This window comes from Sarcophilus harrisii, chromosome 3 (assembly GCF_902635505.1).
Source record: "Sarcophilus harrisii chromosome 3, mSarHar1.11, whole genome shotgun sequence".
Classification (NCBI taxonomy): Eukaryota; Metazoa; Chordata; class Mammalia; order Dasyuromorphia; family Dasyuridae; genus Sarcophilus; species Sarcophilus harrisii.
The window spans coordinates 72,466,908-72,489,612 of NC_045428.1; the positions used below are offsets into that span (position 1 = coordinate 72,466,908).

Below are 22,705 nucleotides of genomic sequence, written 5' to 3' on the forward strand. Positions count from 1 at the left end.
AAAGATAGATTCAAAGTACAGAAAAAATATATACATTTTTAGATTTGGCCACTTTGTGAATTCATTTTGTATGACCATGACTATTTGTCTCAAGAGTTTATTATTATTATTATTGTTAATTTCTTAAAAGCTGTCTATATGAAATGGAAATTCACATACATATACAATCCTCTTTCTATGCTCTAATATATATATAAATTGAGTGTTTCCATATATATATATATATATATATATATATATATGTGGAAACATTCATTTTAAATTGAAAATATATAAAATTATGTTTTTCAAATAGGATAGAAGCTACACAATTAAAGAGATTGTGCTATTGTTTCTCTAGCACCTAAGATAGTGTCTTGCATAGAGTAGGTACATAAGTGATTATTATTATTATTGTTGTAGGAGACAGAATGAAGGTTGCTGTCATCAAGATCAGTTACTGTTGATATTGAATCTTTCAGGTGGGAGTAAGGGGGTTGGATTCTGTTGGAACTTTAACTTATCACTTGAGTTTGTTAGTTGATGGTAATTGGATCCTACTACCATTGCTACAAAGGAAAAAAGGGAATTTGAATTAAAGATGGTAAGAGGGAAGCTTGTAAAGACAAATAAAAAAGGAGTTACCTCATTTATTCCTATTTTAAGTATAAATCTTTTCCAGTCAATTTATAACTGGGATTTCACCCAATCTTAGAGTAGTTACAAATAAAAGGTTGGCTTAGTAAGTAAGGCCGAACCAAAATTATTAAGGCTCTCAATATGTTATGGCTTCTACTTACTTTTAATTTAGCAAAAGAAATAATAAAAGGAAAAATTTCATGAGGACTTCTGATTCTACATTTACTGACAAGGATATGTTTGTCTTTTCAATAAATCAGCTTTTAATGTGCAAGCAGGCATTAATCTAGAGAATGGAAATATTTGACAAACGAGGTATGACTTCCAATTGTAAGTTTTGAAAGGCAATTTTTATAAATACACTGAAACTTTAGTCTTGTTGAATACATCAAAAGTCACATTAAAGTTTAAATGTTTGCAAAAATATGTTTGCTTTCATTTTTCAATTGTACTCAAACTAAGACTCTAAGAAACATAGTTGTTGAAATAGACAACCATATGTCATTAAAGTTCTGATACACTTCTGACTTCCTGTAGCACAATGCCATCTGTTAGACCATACTTTGTGACTTAAAAGTAAAAAAAAAAAAACTACCATGTCTAAAAAGGTGGGGAAAAAAAGATTAAGAAAAGAAACTGTGATAGGTATTTCTTAAACTTTAAAAGTGGAATTCCATTGTTTTTTGTCCATTTTGCTTTCTTCCTTCCACTGGTTCTTTCCTTGTGAAATCCCCCTTTCCTACTTTTTAAGAAGGTTTATTTTCTCCCAGGGTGCTATACTTACCCCATCTAACATCCTTAATTCATCTTGTTAAAACAATATGTTATATATAATAACACTATTACAACAGCATTACCCTGCTGGGGGTTTGAATTTCTAGTTTTCTACTCACTATGTAACATTAGACAATAAGTAGGAATGTCTGATGAATAAAAAAGGGTTATGGAGGACATGATAGCTATCTTCAAGTACCTGTTGGGCTATCATAAAAAATAATAAATATTCTTGATGCCAAAAACTAGAAGAGCAATGTACAGAAGTTGAAAACATATGAGTGTGAGAAGAATGTAAAGGAGTTTCCTAATAATTTAAGTCTTACAAAGTAGATTAGGTAGTAATGAGCTCCCTTTACAAGGAGTGTTCAATAGAAAGCTGAATTATTAGAGATATGCAGCAGAAATTCTTGTTCAGATATGTGTTGGATCACATGGACTTTGAGAACCCTTCCAAATATAAAGTTCTATAAAGCCACCTAACATTTATGGACTTCAATGGGGACCCAATTGCAAAATGAGTAAGTAGATAGTCTTTAATGTTCCTTGAAAATCTTATTAAAAAGTACTGGGAAAGGAGAATGCTCATCTGCATTTTTCTTTCCATAATGGTCCTACTATACTAACCCCAGGAGCTTCCCAGGAAACCCCTAGTATTAAGAGAGGAGATCAAAAGCCTCCCAAAAAAGAGAGCAGAGGAGGATGTTGAGCTTGCCTAAGTGTTAAGGGGTCCCAGATGTCCTATTCTCTACCAATCAATAGGTTAAGAGGATTTGCATCTTCAGAGGTTAGTCATATATGATTACTGAAAAAGTGTATTATGGTGTAGTGGAACTCATTTGTAATCTATCAATTATTATTGCAGACTAACATCGTTAGGGTTGATCTTATATATCACTGGTGGTTAAAAAACACGAAATTGCATTTGGGCTGAAAAATGTGTATTTATCCTTCTCACATTTATTCAGTGCTATTTTCCTCTCTTCATGAACATTCATGCCACTTTTTTATTGTTCCTTAACCCATTAGACAAAGAAAAAATGTACTACATATATGTGTGTGTGTGTATGTGTATATATATATATATATATATATATATATATATATATATATATACTGTTAGCAAAAGTTCTAATTTCTTTCAAAATTTAATTTTCCACCATATAAAAAACCAAAAATGAAATGAAAATGAAAATGAAAATATAGAAAAAGTAGAGATTCAGAAATAACCCTAAATCAAGGGTTCTTGACTTGGAGGTATGAATTTGACTTTAAACCCACAAATATTTAATATATATTTAATGTTATATATTTGATCATTATGTAATATATATGATGAAATAATATATTCTAAACATGTATCTAATGTTTAATATGTATATAAATATGATTAATAAATATACAATGGTTTCCATTGTGATCCTATATCTTTATATTATGCATTTAAAAACATAATTATGGGGAAGTGTCTATAGCTTTATTAGACTGCCAAAATGCAAGTCTTGAAAAAAAAAATTGAAAAGTTCTGCCCTAAATAAACATTGAGTTCAACAGTGTCATCCTATATCCAAGTCCCTTCTCTACTTCTCCCCTTTCAAAAATGTTTATTTTGAAATCCCAATATACTCCCAGTATTCTTCTGCTGTCCCATCCTTTTTCTTATCAGACAGGAAGGAGATCTGAAAATGTTCATTTATTTTGTTGATATATTAGTGCTCCCAAGCATAATACAAGTGTAAGAGATATGCCCAGAAAAAGACACTTCTTTTAACAAGGAATTAGCATACAAGTTGTAACATTTTTAAGTACTAATTGGGGGTTTGTTTTTACATAAAAGTTTCAAATTATTATTTATAGTTGATTGTTCCCACAACCTCACTTTTTGTAGTAGTAAAGAATAGAAAGTAGATTTCCATAAACTGTGAAATTGCTAAGCAAATTGTGGTACATAAATACAATGGAATATTGCTGTACTTTAAGAAATTATGAATATGAAGAAAATAGGAAAATTTATATGAATTGATATAAAATGAAGTAAACAAAACCAGAAAAATAATATATATGACTAAATATAAATTGAAAGAAAAACTAAAACATAAACACTGTGTAATTATAAGAGCCAAATTTGATCCCAAAGAGAAGAATTGCAAATGCAATTCCCTTTCTTCTTTACGGATGCTGGGTTTTAACTGCTTCATATTAAAGAATTGTAGCCTTCCAGCTGATGTCTTTTCTTCAACTGTCTCACTACTATCAAAACTGCCAGAGTAAATTTCTTAAGTGTAGGTCTGAGTTTGTCATGTTTCTACTCAATAAATTCCAGTGGTTCTCTATTACCTTTTCAATCAAATACTAACTCTTGTCATTGGAATTTAAAGCTTTCACAAACTGGAACTTTCCTATCTTTACAATCTCCTTACATATTACTCTCCTCCATTCATTGGTGTATAGCATACTCCAATGTCTTAGTCATATTGTCCTACTTATTATTTCTCCCATATAACACTTCATTCTCCAATCTTTGTTCCTTGGTCCAGGGATAGGTACAGGACATATTGTCCCCCAAGCCAAGAATTTTCTCCTTCACCTCCTCCTCTTGGAACTCCTGATTTCTTTCAAGATTCAGATCAAACATCACCCATATATGAAACCCTTTTCAATAGCTCCACCTCACTCCTGAGCTTCTAGGGTACTAGGGTATCCACTCTGTATATACTTTGAATGTTTGTATATTTATTTTCTCAATAGAATGGAAGTTTCTTGAGAACAGAGACTATTTTTGCTTTTATCTTTTATCAGCTTTAAGCACAATGCCAGACACTTAGTAAGTACTTCAAGCATTCAGTAAATTATAAATTATTTTTATTAATTGAATTCCAACCCAATACATGTTTTAAATGCTGCTATTATAGTTGCCCTCTAAGTATAAGAGTGAGTTACCAAGACAAAAATATGCAACCATGTCACTGGTTACCTTAGATTGCATAGTAAATATTCCATCAGGAACATGAATATAAGCACAAGTTCCAGGAAAAATATATTTCTCAATATTTAATTTATATACAATCTAATGCTCTATGTTTTAACCTCTAAGATTTCATGAAATGAAGCAATTGATTCCATTTCCCTGTCTCACAAAATAGATGCTGATGCTGACTCAAATAGCAATTAGTAAAGGCACAACCAAGCCAGACTTCCCCGTTCCAATTCAGTGTTGCCTAAGTATGAGCGAAGGGACTTAACCCCAAGAAAATGAGTGTATTGTTTTTCTATATATTTCACTCTCTTTTATCTGCCACTGAAAAACAAAGGACTGGCTGTCATTGCATTACTGACAGAGAAAGAAAATTGGCTTCATTTGCAGCTCGTTCTGATATAAAACTTTATTTTGTATCCCATTATAATAAAATAAAAGAAGAGACAGTCTGAAGACACGATTCATTAGCCTTGGGCCAGTGACTTAAATAAGGTTAAACCTCTTCATAGTCAAACATGGAATGAATAATCTTACACAGGTGTGAAGCTAATGTACCAATATGGAGAATCAAATGTCTTTTTTTCACCAGCCTGAATCAGGAAGCCCTCTGATTTGCCCGTTCTAAAAAGAATCTGATCTTTAAAAAAACATACAAGCAAAGAACAACAACAAAAACTAGCCTAGGTAAAAGCTGATTTGGGGACCAGGAATTTAATATGCTGGGGTTTTTTTTTAAGTTTAAATGAAATGCTCATTTTAGAATAACAAAAAACATGAAATAACAAAAAAATTGGAAATATAAGCCTTGAATTGTAAATGAGAAATGTTAAGCTGAATTGAGTTTTAAAGAGAAAACATAAGAGTGTTGCATTCATATCAGAATGCAAATTTTAGAACTATTGTTTCAAGGAGAAATGTGATAACTGATTGAAGTGTATTCGTGCAAGCAAACATTATATGAAGATATATAATATGTATTCACCTTTTTATATATCTTTATCTATATTGCAATGTCTTTGTCTTGACCCTTAAATACAAGCACATAGACCCAAGGCACACATGTGTGTGCGTATTTATTTATTTGTTCTATAACCACCAATGTTGCTACATATTGATAATAGTTCTTCTTTGATTTCTCCCAGCAGCTTTCCTTACTTCATAGTTCAAGGGTAAAATCTTCAAAGCTTACACTCTCACAATTCCATAGCTGGATTTAAACAATAAAATGATAAAAGAACAAGTAGCTATGATTCTAACCTCAAAAATCTTCTTTTTTCTCAATACTTACCCACACAAAATGACAGCTTGAATTTTTAGAAGGGAAAAATGTTTTAAAACTAGACAATCAGACATTTACACACTCTGCCATAATCATGTAATGGTTAGACAGTGTTGTTCAGCTCCTACAGAGCTCAATCTCCAGTGAGCTCTATAGTTTATAAACAATACAAGTCTCTCCCCTCTTTCTCTTTTCAGTTTCCAATATAGATTTTGTTGTTGTTGTTGTTTAAAATTCTACCCTGTCATCTTTGAAATTTTATCCACTCACACTTCTTCAATAATAAATGATAAAAGGAAATGGAATAAATTCCCCTTAATGAGGAAATTTTCACCTGGCATAGAGGAGCTAGGGAAATCTATTAACTGACTTGAGAAACGCCTGCAGCATTGCAATTACCAAGGGAGTCAGTGTACTTCACACAGTCCTCTCTTCCACTTGACTGGCTTTTATCTGATCCACCAACTCACAAGTAATGCTAAACAAATTTCCCTCCAGATTGCACCAACTCTAATGTGAAAATGAGCACTCCACTTGGCCTACAATTATTGGATGGGGTTGCAATTTGATTAAGATATAGGGTATTTTTTTCAAACCTTCCTCTCCCTCCCCAAGCCAAAAGTCGAAAGAAACCTAGGGTTTGAAGTTCAGTAATGATGTTTGCTTGAGAAAGAAAAAGAAAGGAGTAAGATATTTGTAATCCATATAGATATATGTTGATATAAATGTATTCTACTCCCTACTTCCTCAGTAGTTTCTTCCAAGAGATATGAATTAAATTCATTGATTATTTCTGGCATTTCACAAGCTTTAGAATAAATGGCAATTACAATGATGAGATCAGTGTAAAAGTTGTTTATCTCTTTGTCTTTTCTTTTAAGGAGACAGATTGTTGCTTCTTTCCCAAGAGAAATGCAAAAGATGACTGTCAAAAATAGCAATAACATTTAGAAAGGCAGGAGATAGAAAGCTAGTTGATTGTAGTAAATGCCACCCTTTCCACTATTCAATTTTTTTGATGATACTATGGTTGTAGCTCCATAGCAGCCATGAGCAGAGCGCAACATGCAGTTCATCATTTTGCTCTTTCATGTATAGGTCACACCATATCAAGATATTAAAAAAAACATAGCATCTGAATTTTTCACTGTCCACATATATTTTATTTAGCAATTAACCTTGCTCACAGATCTAAATGTTTGTGCTATGACAGGTGTTATTTTTTATTTGGTTTTTCCTGTACCTATACACCTTGAATATCCACATTAATGTTCCATTAATTTTGGGTTGAGGGTGGAGAAGGAATTAGAAAAATCTCACCATCTAAATCCTATGACCCATTACCTATAAAGCAGATTAAGTTAATTCTAAAAAAATCTAAATCTAAATAAAATAAAATCTAAATAAAAGTATTCTAAATCCAGTTTTAGATACTTGAGCCTTATTAAAACACAGTGAATTTACTTAGCACTGGTTCTGAAATGTTCCTATATGATTAAACATCTGATTCTGTACTTATTGTAGTCAGGTGCCTTGCCCATAGTAGATACTCATAAGTGATTGTTGAATTAAATTAGCTTCAGTTGTATTTTATCTCCTCACAAATGGAAGCTAAGTACAAAAAATGAAAACAAAGAAATACAAAGTGACTCTAGTTATTGTCTGTTATCTCTAAAGTTCTCAAAATGATGTTTTGCCATTGATCAGTCATCAGGCATCCATTGACCAGACTGAAAATGGAACTAAAGACAAGTGGGTAACTCTATAGAATGCTGCACTTATAGTCATGGAGATGAAAATGTACTTATAGATAATTTCCATTATCTTCTCACTCCAGAATGAATGTGCTTTCCATTATTCTATCGAGTTTATAAGATTGCCTAAGAAGTTCATGACCCAAAAAAAGGAACCTCTCTGTAATAAATGCCATACTTTCTCTCACTATTTAGAGTATAACAGAATAGTAGGACTAATAGTTAAAAGAGAATTTCTCTAATTGAAAGCAGCCATGAAACACTGTTATAGTGTAATGAATGAGTCAGGAACATCTACATTCAAATTCTATCTGTGTGACTCTGCAATCTGGAACCTCGTCTCAGTGCCCCAGGCCATTCTCTAAAATGAATATGCTTTGGTAAATGGGTTCTCCAAACTAATGAATGTAAGCTCTTTCTGAGAGTAAGGATTGTTTCATCCTTTGTTGTTGCATCTTCATATACATAATACATATAAGGAATTTAATAAATGCTTATTGATTAATTAATGATGTCACAAAGTCAGAACTGGAAAAAATTTTGGATTGTTATGTTTTGAGTTTTTTTTAATCTACATGGTTAATAAAATCCTCAGGTCTTTTCCAAAAATCTAAGGAATCTAATACATTAAATCTGGCCCAAGAAATAAAGTCGAATGATTTATTGTACCCTAATATAAAACTGTGATTGAATGAGATTCTTTGATATTTTATATTCCATTGTTTCTGTTTCAGAATAACAAAAATCAGCTTTAATTTCAGCTTTATACTTTTCTGAAGCTTCAATACAGCATGTTTTTAAATCAAGTCATGTTCCTACAAAGCTGTTTTCAAAATATACCTTTTGTAGTCCCAAGGACATTAGCAAGAGAAGGAATTCTCAATAAATAACTTTCTGTTGACTTCTAGAGGCCATTACTCAGAATCTTATTAAATTGCTTAGCTGAAGCCAACCACTGGCATAACTGGTCTGTAGTAATTTTCTGCAGAATGTAACCTGGTCAGGATTAAATTTTCCTAACACTTGAATGAAAAGGGTGAAGATAATATGTTGTGTAAGTAAGCCTAGAATATCCAGTAAAATTGAATATTTGCTGACATGTCATATTTGATGTTTGTTGTTGGAAGGATGACAACCTGTATGACAACTCAATTCCCTAAGTCATTTGGAGATCTTCAGAGGAAAAGGGAGATCTCAGTGATAATCAGTAGCAGTACTAGTAATTATTTCTGCTCTCTAATATCACTCTAACAGTGAAGTGGTAATCACTTCAAAGGACAAATTAGGAGAATTACTTCTTAGGTTTCCTAGAGTAAAAGATTTACTTGTTGCTTCCGCAAATAAGTACTTGCTATGTACATAGTGTTCTAAACTGTTGATGAAATTCAGTTGATCCATAGAGAAGGCGTCCCAAGCACTATGCATCATAAATTAGTTAATGAACGAATTGATTACTTGATACTACTGAATGAAAGAAGAAATATAGCATGCTGGCCTTGATCTTGTCTCCAATTTCTATTTACCATTTGATCTTGAGCAAGTGCCTTAATTTTTCAGTGTGCTAAACTAGACAACTCTCTAAGATTATAAGATATAGAAATTGCATTAGCATCCTTTCGCTTGATCCCACTTTTTTAACTATTTTTGCTCACTAATTAGATGCTAACCCACAATAATAAGATATAATATTTTTCCAGGGATGGTAATGTGGCACAAGTTTAAATATTCTCCTTCAGATACATTTTTCCTGAGATTTCAATAAAATTTAAACTTTTTCCCCCAAAAAAAATGTATCGGTCAAGAGAATTTTCTCTTCCTGGATGTTCCCTACACCATTTGAAATTATTAGTTCATATTCCTGCTGTTGAAGAAGAAAGGTGTGGCAATTTTATTATATCACTTTTATACTTAACTCTTTGTTTCTGCATTTCACTCATGATAGCCTTCTTGAAAATTATATTGCTGGTCATCTCTGACTACAGGGCATGCCTCAGAATTGGTGCTCAAATGTAATTCTTATCACTACCGTTATTTAGGTGCGGAAGGCTCAAACCCTGAATTCTCTTTGTTTCCTCACTCTTTATTTTCCCTACCATACTAATCAATTTTCAGGATCTACTGATTCAATCTCTAAAATATCATCAAAATTGTTTATATATATATTATTTCCAGACTTCTAGGTCTCTGCCATAGTGTTCTTCTTTATCATAAGCTTCTTAATATCTGTATGATCTTTATACCTTTAACTAATCTTGCTCTCAGGAAAGAAGTCAATATCAGTTATTTACACTATGGTGTATGTGTTTTATATCCATTTATTTTTAGTCTTTTATCTAATTTTAAAATAAAAAACATTCTCTCATATTAAAAGAACTTACAAAATCCTTAAAGAAATAAAAAAGTAATTTAGGAACCAATTTCCTTTCCCAGGCTTCTTGAGATCATGTTGCCTACCCAAACCATAAGTATGACCAGTATTGCTTCAGGAACTAAAATCACTCTTGCTTATGTTAGCAACTCTAGATAGAATATCTACTTTACTGAAAATTAAATTAGAGCCTTTTCATGGTTGATTAAACAAAGTCATTTTTTTTTTAAATTGTTCAGATGGGAATGCATATCTTTAAGGAAACTAGGTGGCACAGTGGACAGTGCTAGGGCTAGAATCAAGAAAATTTGAGTTTAAATTCAGCCTCAGACACTTATGAGCTGTGTGACCCTAGGGAAAACACTTAGTTTCTGTCTTCTTCAGTCTCTTCATCTGAAAAATGGGGATAATAATAGATACACTTCAAAGAGTTTTTGTGAGAATCAAATGAAGCAAATTTGTAAAGTATTACTACTGGATAGTACAACTGGCCAGTTCCAATTGGGTCTTCAAAGGGAGACAGTTCCTGTTTCTGCTTACAGAGGTTGTTATCTTTTGCTAATCAACAATTAAGGCTAGGTAAGAAATGAGGCAGAGAATGGTCAATCAATGAGAGTCAGAGTGATCTGGGTTTAAGGCAAGGTCCTTAAGAAAGATATCTTGGGCTGGGGGGTGGGGGCAGGGAGAGAGGGAGAGGTGTTTATAAACTAGATTTTTTTGCTGTTACTGATGTCAACTACTCAGGAAGGAAAATAATGCTTAGGACTCAACAGTTAATGAGTATTTAATATTCAGCTTCTTGGTTTAAAAATCATTTCTCAAGAAAAGAGAAAAAAGAAACACTTTATGATGGTTAAAGAATAAAACTGAAAAAGGAAGCCCAAACTATACTCCCAGCTTTCCACACACACACACACACACAAAAAGATGTCATTACACCACTCTGTGACTCAGTTCTACCATTTGTAAAAATAGAATTATAATATTTGTCACCTGTGTTATTTTTTGCAATATACTTGAAGATCAGTGAAAGAAGAATAGAACAATGATTGCATAAATATATTTTCTTGTGTTATGGCATTATTTTTACACATGTTTTGGTCTCTATTCAATCAACTCGTAAGGTCCTTGAGGTCAAGCACCTTTACTTCATCTTTGCAATATCTAAAACTTACTGGCATAGTATTGCAAATTAAAATTAAAATTAATTATTTATTGAATGAATTTGGAAACAAAAGTATTAACACAGGGATAACCCACAAATTATTTGTGAATAAGACATGTCTATTTTTATCTATTAATGAGACTTCAAACAGTATGTTTTCATTAGTATAAGGAATTTTAAGGAAAAGAAAGTCCATCAACCAATTCAGACTTTCATCTTCTCTGCTACTGATGGTCTTAGGAAGCTATCCATAACACACAATAAGTCCAGTGACTTTGCAAAGGTCATCTAATCAGTATGCGCCAGAGGGAAGACTTGATGTCAGGTAGTCCTGATTTCCAAGCCTGCTCTTTAACCAAGCTGCCTCTAATAAGAGATGTTATAATTAATGAATAAAAGTAATCCATTCTAGTTTGTACTCTGAATTTTATCTATCAAAATGCATGCTACTCATTTTATTTATGTTATAAATCTAAAGACTTATACTCTTAAGGATATGATATCATGATCAATATTGTCAAATATTGATTAAGAATTTTGATTTTAAAAAAGTAAAATGAATTAATGATATAGGAATATTAAAGTTTTTGATATTGACACTTCCCGTTTTCCCCAAGCCAATAAATCACTAATAAATAATTTTTAAAATTAGAGAAATATAGGTTTACTTAGAAATATATTTTATCATCTAAAAAGAAAAAATCTTAATCATTATTACCTAAGATATAAAGAAAATTAAAAATAGAAATTTATTTTTTGTATTGAGGGGTCATAGAAGTGAGGAAATCCCAAGAACAACATCTCTCTTTCAAAGATTTGAAAAGAATATAAAATTCAAATCTAGAGCATTCTTTTAAAGTGTTTGTTGAGAAGATGAGGTAATGTTATGAAAAGAGCATTGAACTAGATATGCATCTCAACTCTAATTCTGGAACTACCACAAATTAGCTTATGTGATCATGGACCTGTTAGCCTAGGACCCACCAGCCACTAAAAAGTATTTTGATAATTATATTTCAACATAATTTGTTTCCTTAATTATCTTTTGTGTTTTATTTATTTTATGCATTTAAAAACCTTGTCCTAAGAAGAGGCCACAGACTTCACCAGACTGCCAAAGTCTGTGACACCTTCTCCCACCCCACACCAACACACATAAATTAAGAACTTCTTGAAAGGTGATTTCTAAATGTCTTACTATTCTATGATGCTATAAAAGAATTTGGGGAAAAATGTTTAAAACAAATTTTAAAAAGTGAGTTATAATAAACAATGATTTATAGCATCATTTTAACCCAAAGAGAAAAGTAATTTATCCATGGTATCATGTATATTCCTATGTCTCACATTACCCTCATGAAATAAGAAAGTGACATTTTACATGTATTGAAAGAGAGCTTCAGCAGCTAAATGATCTAATGTCACATAATGACTATATACTGGTCCTGCCAAAGGCCCCTATTCAAGCCATTGATCAACAATTGCCTATAACGTGCTCTCCTGAGTGACCATGGTGTGCCCACAGCTTCTAACTGTTAATCAGCAAGCTAATTTGATATGTCAGAATAAACCAGCTGTAGATGTAAAGTTCTACATACATGGTAATTATTGTAATCATAGCAGCTTCTTCCCAAATCAAATTATGTCAAATATTTTTTTCAAGTAATAAACTAACTTCCTCTAATCATAAATCTGACATTGAAAGGGTTACAAAATTCCTTCATAATACTCCTTTGAGGACATGGTATAAGTATTCATGGGATCTCAGAATCTAGCACTGAAAATCAATTATCTAATTGAGTGCCTCATTTTACAGATAAAGAAACTGAAACTTGTATAGACAAAGTATTTTGCCTAAGGTCATAGAGTCAATAATGCTAGAGTTAAGATTGCAACCTGATCTCCTGAGTCCAGATGTAATTATCTTCCCATTATACTTTTACAACTGAAGAAATATCTTCCAAAGGCTAAGTGATTTACCCAGTCATATCTCTAAGAAATATTCCTCTATAGCAGAAAGATTTTTTTTTGGCCTTTGTATTCCTAGCATTTAGCTACATACATATAGAATACACGAATGTATTCTATATAAATGGTGTCAAATTCAATTAGAAATAGGTTCCTGCTGGAGCATACTGACTTAGAAAAACACAAATGAACATTATCTATAATGTGTTGTATCTCAACACGAATGAACATTATCTGTGTTGTACTATATCTGTATTTCTTTCATTTAACATATCCCAATTATATTTTAAATTAGTTCACTCACAACTCAAGACTTCTGATTTGAAGCAGGCCCCAAGCTTGACAACTCTGCACTTTATCCTATCATCTCCAAGAATAATCATTTTCATTGTACTATGTTAGGGAATTGTTTGTTTTATTTATTTGTTTGTTTGTTTGTTTATTGTAAAAATTAAAATAAAAAAAATTTAGGTTTATGTTTTACATTTCTCATATCATCATCAATTTTAAGATCATCATTTAATTTTATTTTTTAATCGAATGGCTACCTTTTCCCAAAGGGCTTTGGTTAAATACAAGGCCCAGTATATGTAATAAGTAATCATAAGAAATGAAAAGTCAATGAAAAATTTAAAAAGCCAGAAGAGACCTTTAATTTAAAGGGAGAGCTCCTGCTAAGGGGATATTTACATTATTGCATCTGCTAGAGGTTTGAGGTCCCTAGAAAATATCCTCTGTTTACTGAGCTCAATTTAGCACTTGAATGCTCATGTGGAACCTCAAATTCATCTTCAATCTGTTTTTTTAAAATGATGGGTGCTGCTTGTGATTTTTAGTATTGACCCACAGACTTGGCCCACCATACTTCAAGTACAGATGTGCAAAGGGAAGGGATGTTTGGAAAGTTGTGCCTTTACCTTACAAAATGGAAGGTGCTCTTGCTGTTAACTAAATGGAAGTATCAGAATGGAAGAAGCAAGAGCTGTACAATCTAGGGATTCAAGCATCCCTGATATAGATTTATGTTTGATGGCTATTGCTTGCTAATGCATAAAGGAGCTATAAGCAGCTGTACCTTTGTTAATTGTACCTGATCTTCCATGGTCAGATGATCCTTCCTTCTCTCTCTGCCTCCTGAAACCACTAATTCTTTCCAAGGCTCAGTTTAAATTCAATTTTCTACAAAAAGCTTTTCCAACATCCCCCAGGTATAGGTGCTCCCTTGCAATCTGAAATATTTGGTTTCTATCTTGTCTGCATTTGGTATTAAATAATCAGAATATGAGTTGTTTCTTTACAGTAGAATGTAAATGTTTTATCTTTGTATACAGAAAACCTATCCCAAATAACTAATATATAAGCAGACAATAAAAGGTTTTTTAATTGAATTAAAATTGCTTATATTTGCAGAAATTAAAAGATAAACAGGATTATACTTCTAATTCTTCTTGTTCTTAAAAAATTCTCCAGCAATAAAAAATAGAAATGGTCTACTTTTTACTCCTAGTTTTGAGGACAATTGCTTTCTTTTAAAGCTCTCCTACAATATTACAAACGTCAAGTGCAATATGGCTCATCAAGGACAGATATTAAAGTGGAATATTCAGAACAAACTGCCTAAATTGAGAGAAATGCAACATGCTCTTCAAAATACAAGCAATAATAAGAAATGGGACAAATTCCTCATCTGAGTAGCTTCTAGTCTTCTTCACCAGGCTAAAGCTTATGATTTTTTTTACACTTTTCACTTGAATAGAGATCGCTAAATGTCACTTCATTCAGGACCAAAGATTTAAAGCAGGAAGAGATTATAGAAATAATTTCATACAGTGTCCTTATTTTACAGAGCAGCAAAATGAATCCAGGTTCATGGATTCTAAAACCTAAGTTCTTTCTACTATTGCATATCATGCTTATTTCTCTTTGTATAATTAATAATAATAATTGCAGTATTTACATAACACTTTTAAAACTGTGATATGATTTATATATATTGTCTCAATTGATCTCATGATGGCGCTGCTCTTATTCTCTCCCTTTACAGAATGAGGAAACCGAGGCAAACAGAAATTAAAGTCTTTCCCAGGGTCATACAGCTAGAGTCTGAGGGAAAATTTGACTCCAAGTTTAGCATAGTTCTGCCATAGCTGCTTATATCCCTTATTTAATGAATATAGTACCTATTAAATAATTGAGTTTTAATTGAATTGAATTGAAATAGGCTCTGTGTACAGTTCCTCCAAATTTGCCCTAATCACAAACTTTACTGTAGTACATTTAGTTTCCTGCCTGACTAGAACCCGGATATGTGTGTGTCAAATGAGGAGTTCCCTTCCAGAGTTTGACTTGAATTTCCCAAATACAATTGAATCCTTTGGTATGAACCCTAGTATGTAGAATCAGGGTGAATACCCACTTTATGAGTTTGCCTCAAGTTCAATGTGATAAGGGGGATAAGGGAGGGCATGATTAATGTAGCCATTTATCCAATTCTATGTTCTACCAAGCTGAGTTATAACAAGGTTTTACTTCAATTTTAGAGGACAATGATTGATGAAAGCATTTTGCATAATTTTTTTTCATTTTACCTACAGTAGAGCATGAAAAACATTACTTGCCCATAACCCTGTGGCCAGATATTTTATTTTGTTTTTATTTTGCTAAATCAGATGACAATTTGCCCATGAGCCAACAGGAAAAAGAAATAAGTAACAGTGATGATTTTTTAAATAAAAAGAAATTCTAAATAATTTTATATGTACTTTATTCTATGGCCATTTTAAGAGGTATCTATGAGAAAAGAATCATTGCATGAAAGTGCATACCTGTATAAAGTGGGCAGAATGTATGAAGGGAATATTAGTGAATGTGGACCAGAGATAGGGAATCAATCACCAAGTATCTGTTAAGGGCTTACTAGGTGCAAGACACTGTGCTAAGAACTGGAATGTACTCAACCTAAGTAGACATATAGAGCAAGGAAATAGGCAGAGCTTATACACATTTTACAGTCCTGCTACCAGTTCTGACTTAACCTAAATTCTCTCAATTTTTTGCATGGCTGATGTAGGCTAGATGTTTTGTAGCAAGGATAAATCCAGGGCATATGCATTCTACTAACAGTCCCTTATATCAGTTGGCTGCAAATCAATAGGAACTCTTTAAAAGCTGAAGAGATTCAATCTGAAATGGGGAGAGCAAGGGGAAAGAAAGCTATGTTCCTAAGAAAATTAGCTAGTGTTACACAGCCTTAAAAATTTGGGCAACTACCAAGAAAGGTCAACTTCTCTAACATGCCCTCAGGCAACAATAAACAAGTTAAGAGGAAAAGAGGAAAGTCAATGGTGTGAAGTGGATAGAGATCTTTCTTCTTGAAGCTGCCTGAAGTTATAGTTATAGTAACAGCTAAGGCTACCAGAATAGATATTACTCAAGAAGTGTGACTAAAAAAAAAAAAAAAAAAAAAGTTATTTCTACGTTCATTTTGTGACATGTATGTAAACAGAGATCTGATGGGAACAAATAATGTCTAGCTGAATGCTGATATGTTATGCTAACACCTGCCTGCCTCGTCTAGACATTCTATAGAGAACTGTGATTTCATAGATCATCATGAGCATGATTCATGTTAACTGTCCTTCAATAAAAGAAATTTTTTTAGACATTTCTACTACTTCCCATATGTATGCAATATTCCTCAGTTACTCTGTCCCATTCAACATATCCCGATATTTATTTCCCCATCTCAGATCCTGTTTGTGCCTTCTCACATAGTCCAAAGAAGCTTACATTCTATGGGTGAGTAAAGATCAGCCTTTCACTTCTGAATGCCTGTTTATAAACAATTAAGGAAGGCAGAAGAAGAAGCCTACTTTATAAGAAGCAACTGACACTCTGATTACAGTACTCTTCTATAAAATGTGTATGATAATAGCACTGATACCTCTTAAAGTTGTTGCAAGGATCGACTGAATATTATATGTGGAAAAACTTGAAAATTTTTAAAGCATCATATAAATGACAGCTATTATTTTCCCTTTCTAACACAAACACCAAGATACTGGTGGGCATGTACTCAAGACTTTTTGATTTAAAAAAATACAACAAACTAGAAATCACCTTGATTGTTGAGCTCAATGGTATTTCATTTGTATTAGCAAATATTTATTAAATGCTTATTCTGTGCAAAGCACTGTGCTTAACTCAGAAGATATAACTATTAAGGTGTTTTATTTGGGGTATATTTGCAACTTTCCTCCCTGAGCTTTAATAAACTGAGTAGCTAAGCCAATTATTGAAGATGCAAATTTCATATTATTATACTCATCATTTTGAAGTACTATGAAATACACACATAAAAGATTTTAATGTACTATTTATGTATCCCATTATGAATATAGAAAACCATCTGTTTTTGCAAGAATGATTGTCCCTGAAGATGGAGACTGAAAAATCTAAATAGCCAGCAAACAAATGCAACACAGTATGGAGGTCAGAGGGAATTTATACAAGCTGTATAACAATGGATTTTCTTTTTTTTCCCCAAGGACCTTGCTCATTATCTTTAGACATTTATTTCTGCTTAGGTAGAATCTCTAAAATCTCAACCTATCTTTTGACAATAATACAAGCTACTCAATTAAAAAATGTGCAGTTTGCCCAAAAAGCAGAATTTGTATCAAATGCAGGTTTATTTCATAGCAAAATCTATTATCTCTCCTCCAGTTCCTTATCTGGTCCCATTCTGAATACCATAAGTTTCTAGCACCCTCATGTGGTTTAATTGCAGTAGTTTCTGAACATTCAAAATCAGTTGCATGAAACTAGAAAGTGGTAGAATGGACTATAAGTCAACATGGTGCTTCTGTTGGCATCATAAACCAAGGAGGGAAATATCAAGTCAGCAAAACTCAGAGACGAATTTATAGCCTTGATCTTCAATTTATTACTATCTATTGTTCATTTTATGTGATCACTAGAAAAAAATAAGAGATTTATATATATATATATATATATATATATATATATATATATATATATAACTGCTTCTAAAAATATAGCTATTCTAAATCTAGGAGAATAAGAAGCACAAATCTGCACAGCAAGATATGAACTTTTTAAATAGCTACCAGGTTAAAAAAGAAGAGAAAGGAGGTAATATTTTGTTCAAAAAGGGAATATTTTCATTGCCACATTTGCACCTATCCTAATTGGGCAAATAAGGGTTCAAAAATTATGCTGTTTTCCAAATGGCTCAATAATTTGGGCTCTGGAATTTTTTAAGGGCTTGGACAATTTCTTAAGTAGATTTTCTATATTACCTCAAATCAGTCAAGATGTACAAGAACAATTTATCCTGAGAGAATTATTTCTCTGCATACACACGCCATAAGGCTAGTAGAAAAGCTAATCTTTCACATCAGGTCAAACAGTAGTTCAGAACAATGTCTGAAGTAAGAAGGTGAAGATACCAAGAAGAAATTTTGCCTGTAGCCAAAGATAACTGTTTAAAATCTGCATTTGAATTTTTGTCAGATGTACCCCCAAAAAAATGTATGTCTATGCAAAAAGGAGATTTAAAACAAGCTTCATTATTAAAGTAACAATAGGCATTGTCTGGGTATTCCTGAAGGGGCAAGAGAAGGGTACTAATGGACATCCCTGAACTGTAAATGGAATTTTAACAATAATTGGCCTTGAAGTATAGAAAAATGTTAATGAATTCTAAGAGCAATTGGCAAAATATCTATTAATGGAAGCTGGAATGTGGCCCACTTACAAGCTGAAGCGAGCAGTCATGATTCTCCGAAATTATTAGCAGATACGAAAGGATGTATTTGTTCTATAAGACATACTAAAGCATGACCTATCATTAAAAGAATACTGGGAGAAGGATTAATGATGGGTACGTCAATTTCTCCAAAGCAAGGAAATGGTCTACTCATTCATATAAGAATAGGATTGAAAGATGCATAAATTGTAACAAGGCCATCTTAATATATATAAATAAAAAGATTAAAACTAGTTGGATTCTCTATCACAGGGTATACATATATATTATATATATATATATCATATATATATTTATATTCTTTCAATAAAACAAATGATGATGCTATGGAAGATAATACCATATATGTAAGAGTGAGGTTAAAAATTATTAATACATAACAAACCATTTCTTCCATGCTGAGAATAATTTAAAAGAGAAAAAAATTATCAATTATTTTATGGCCACAGCCACTGTTCTGAGGACCCAGCACCACTTTGCTCAGTGCTGTTGGGTAAATGCCAAGATAAACTGGGAGGCATCTGTGGTAGCTGAGAACAATGCTTCCTTACCTGTTTAGTCCTTTTAGCTTCCTTTCCATGTTTACAATGTCACGCATCTTAAACAAGAACCATTTGTCAATGGATGTAAGTTTGACGATCTCATCCAGGGGCATGTTGTCATCTATGGCCTGCCAAAAATAAAAGAGTATACTTCGACAAACACTTCACAAAAGTCTAACAATCATGTTTTGCCATGTTATTTAGATAGCCTGGGGCTATGACTTGAGATAAGAGCCATGAAACTAGAATTACTGAAGTTCCTTCCAATAAGTTCAAAGATTTTGTCAATTGCATTTTCAAATAAGATACAGTTAATTGGTTAAGTAAATCCCAGAGGTGTATACTCTAGGAAAGTCCCTTGAAAATGAGTTCTATCTGTATAGCCTTATCCTCCTATGCCCAGCTTGGAGGGTTTAAAAAAAGTCACCTTTAAAAAAAAAACCAATAGAATGCTACTCTCATCACTAGTCTTCTAGTTTATTCTTTGATGAGATTTTCCTATATTATTCCTTCAGAAAGGTGTATTGTTACTGGGGGAAAAAAAAACTCTTATTCAAATTAATATGACCCCTGCATCAGAAAATCCTATGATAAACTAAACAATGAAAATTAATAAGACTTTCTTAAAGAATTTCAAGATTGTTTAAGGTGCTTTCTCTTCAATCCTTATAAGAGAGGGAGTGCAAGTATCAGCATCTTTATTTTATCAATGAAGGAACTGAGACTATGTAACATGCTCAAGGTGACATAACTAATAGGCAGAACTGAAAGGATTTAAATCCATATCTCCTAACTTTATAGATCAGTTCAAATGCCATTTCCAACATGACACCCCTTCCTGATTTCTCCCTACTAGCATTGCTACTGCTTTCCTAATTACCTTTATTATCATTATTACATAATACATATACATTTACTAAAGTATTTTATATATTTACTTGTGTACATGTCTCTCCTACATAATATAGGCTCTCTGAGGATAGAAGTTGATTCATTTTTTGTCTTTGTTCCCTATGAAAGAACCTAGGATAGGCGCTTAATAAATGGTTGTTGATTAATCAATTATGTGACATGAGCAAAATGAACGAAGAGGTGAGCTGAAGTTGAAAAACAAACTTTTTATATCTTTTAAGCCTTCTTCATTAGAGACTGTCTTTAAACCTCTCTAAATATGTTTAGTTTACATTTTTATTATTTTAAAATAAATCTCTCCATATTCACTAGGGAAAAAACAACCCAATGTTATCTCCAATGCAATATATTATATTTAGATACAAGATTTTGTTAATCCTCCAAGGAAACTGAAATACACCTACCACTATAAATTATGGATTTTTCTTTTCTATGCATGTATTTATTTTCTTTCAAGACATTTTTCAAGATCCAGATTTGTGATATATCAAATCATTCTCTATAGTCCTTCATTCATTTTGACTGTGAAAAATGACTGGAGCACATCAGTAGCACAGTGGATAGAGCACTGGCCCTGAGTTCAAATCCAGCAAAGGATTGCACTAAGCAATGGGAATACACATTAAAAAGGGAAATATTGGGGCATCTAGGTAGCTGCTGGATAGAGCACCAGCCCTGAAGTCAGAAGGACCTGAGTTCAAATCTGACCTCAATCACAACACTTCCTAGCTGTGTGACCATGGACAAGTCACTTAACCCCAATTGCCTCTGCAAAAAAAAAGAAAAATATTTCCTACCAACAAAAAGTTTATATTTTAATGGATACAATAAATATCCTCCTTATTCTTAATGTTCTTTATATTCTTATTATTCTTAAATGCTCACTCTGATAGAGTAAGGGAAATAGAACCTTATATTAGCATAGGGCTCCTATAACTCTTATAGCAAATAATTGATACCATACCACAGTGGTTTGTGGACCATTACAACAGAGGAAGACTAACTATTTGGTAAGTCCCAATCATTTTGGGGGACAGAAAGCAAAATACTAGCTAGTCCTTGCTGCTTCATATTAAGATATCACTACCTCCTGGCTCTGATGTACCACTGGCATGGAAGTGATTATCACCCCCAAACAATTCTGAAACTGCATTACTATTTGAAAAATCAGAAATAATGCCCTGTGTGTCCCTAAACCAGGAGAGAGAGCTGATCCAGTCATCTTGCAATATGACTGTAGTAGACAACCAGCCCGTAAGCAAGTTGCCCTTTACTGAAACTCTTGAAAGCCAGCGAAGATTTACACACTCCCTTTACTCATTTTTTTTTCCTTTCAGTTTTTCTCTTCCCTTCAGCTCTCTCCAGGCCTTAAATTCTTTGTCAAAATCAGCAAGTTCCTAGTAGCGGGTAGAAATAAACAGTAATGATGACCTCTAACAAACAGAACTAAGTTCCTTCCTGTGGTGTACTGGCAGCCAATAATTTAAACCATAGTCATATTCCTTTCTTCAAAGAATGTCAGGTAGAAAGCCTCTACCCACTAAAAAAAAAGTCAGTTGAAAAAGAATCCCCAATCTTTAAAAAGTTAGAAGGGGAGTTTTCATTTTTGACCTTTAGGTTCCCACTCCATGAGGCACTTTGGCAACTCCCTATTTTTAGGGATCATTACCCATTCATTTAAGATACACTAGGAGCTAGGCTGCTGAGTCTAAGAAAAATCACCTTTCTTTCCCTTTGAGTGATATAATGAATGTATAAATATACTGGGTATTTCCTGGGACATGTTTTTGAGGGGATTGTTTTTAACAACATTCAGTGGGGATCCCTTTCATACATGGGTTAGAGACTAGAGAGCTGTTTTGGTCCTTTATAACTCTCAAATTTTGTAATAATGTGAGAGGTGGGCAGAAGAAAGAGAAAATAAAGAAGAAATTAGGACTTTGAGTAGTAACTTCTTATCCAAATGCCATTAATTATCTTAATTCTGTAAAACCTTGACCCAAGATCAGCATAGTAACAAATGTATTCATTTATTTAGTAAAAGACACTAACCCTTTTCAGTTTCTTTTAATTTTATTATTTTACATTTAAGACACTTAAAGGGTAATAGAGAGAGGAATACAACTTGTATGTAATTTAAAAAAAAAACCTTCTTACTTTCCCCCTTATTTTCCCCTCCCTTTGGGGTTAATAACTGACACAAAACTGTTCCTGGGTTCAAAGCCACTTACAATGCCTTTCATTTCCTACAAAGGTAAATTACAAAGGCTGATTTTCCCTTTTTAAGAAGAAATTCATATTCTCATCACTTCAGCACTATGCATACATGGGTACATACAGTGGTAAAGAGGGGCTTCAGAGCTCAAATATGGCTTGATACTCTTCGAGGATTAATGTTCACTCTTTCTTAAATGTCAAAAAGTCATTCTGGGATTTCTGACCAAACAGATCCCAGCTGCCTGAATTACCTTTCACAGAATCAGATGAGCTGAATTTCCTAACTACAAGCACAGTAAACATGAAAGAAGATTAATATGGTGCTTGATTTGCATGAAAA

The 22,705-nt window shown here is 32.8% G+C and overlaps 1 protein-coding gene across 1 annotated transcript in view; it reads right to left on the bottom strand.

Annotated features, from left to right (window-relative positions):
• CPS1 (carbamoyl-phosphate synthase 1) overlaps positions 1 to 22,705 on the bottom strand; it is a 150,439-nt gene that overhangs the window by 48,795 nt on the left and 78,939 nt on the right. The window contains exon 21 of the mRNA XM_003765961.4: positions 19,246 to 19,364. Coding sequence (XP_003766009.1) covers positions 19,246 to 19,364 — 119 coding nt within the window. The remainder of the gene's footprint in view (positions 1 to 19,245; positions 19,365 to 22,705) is intronic.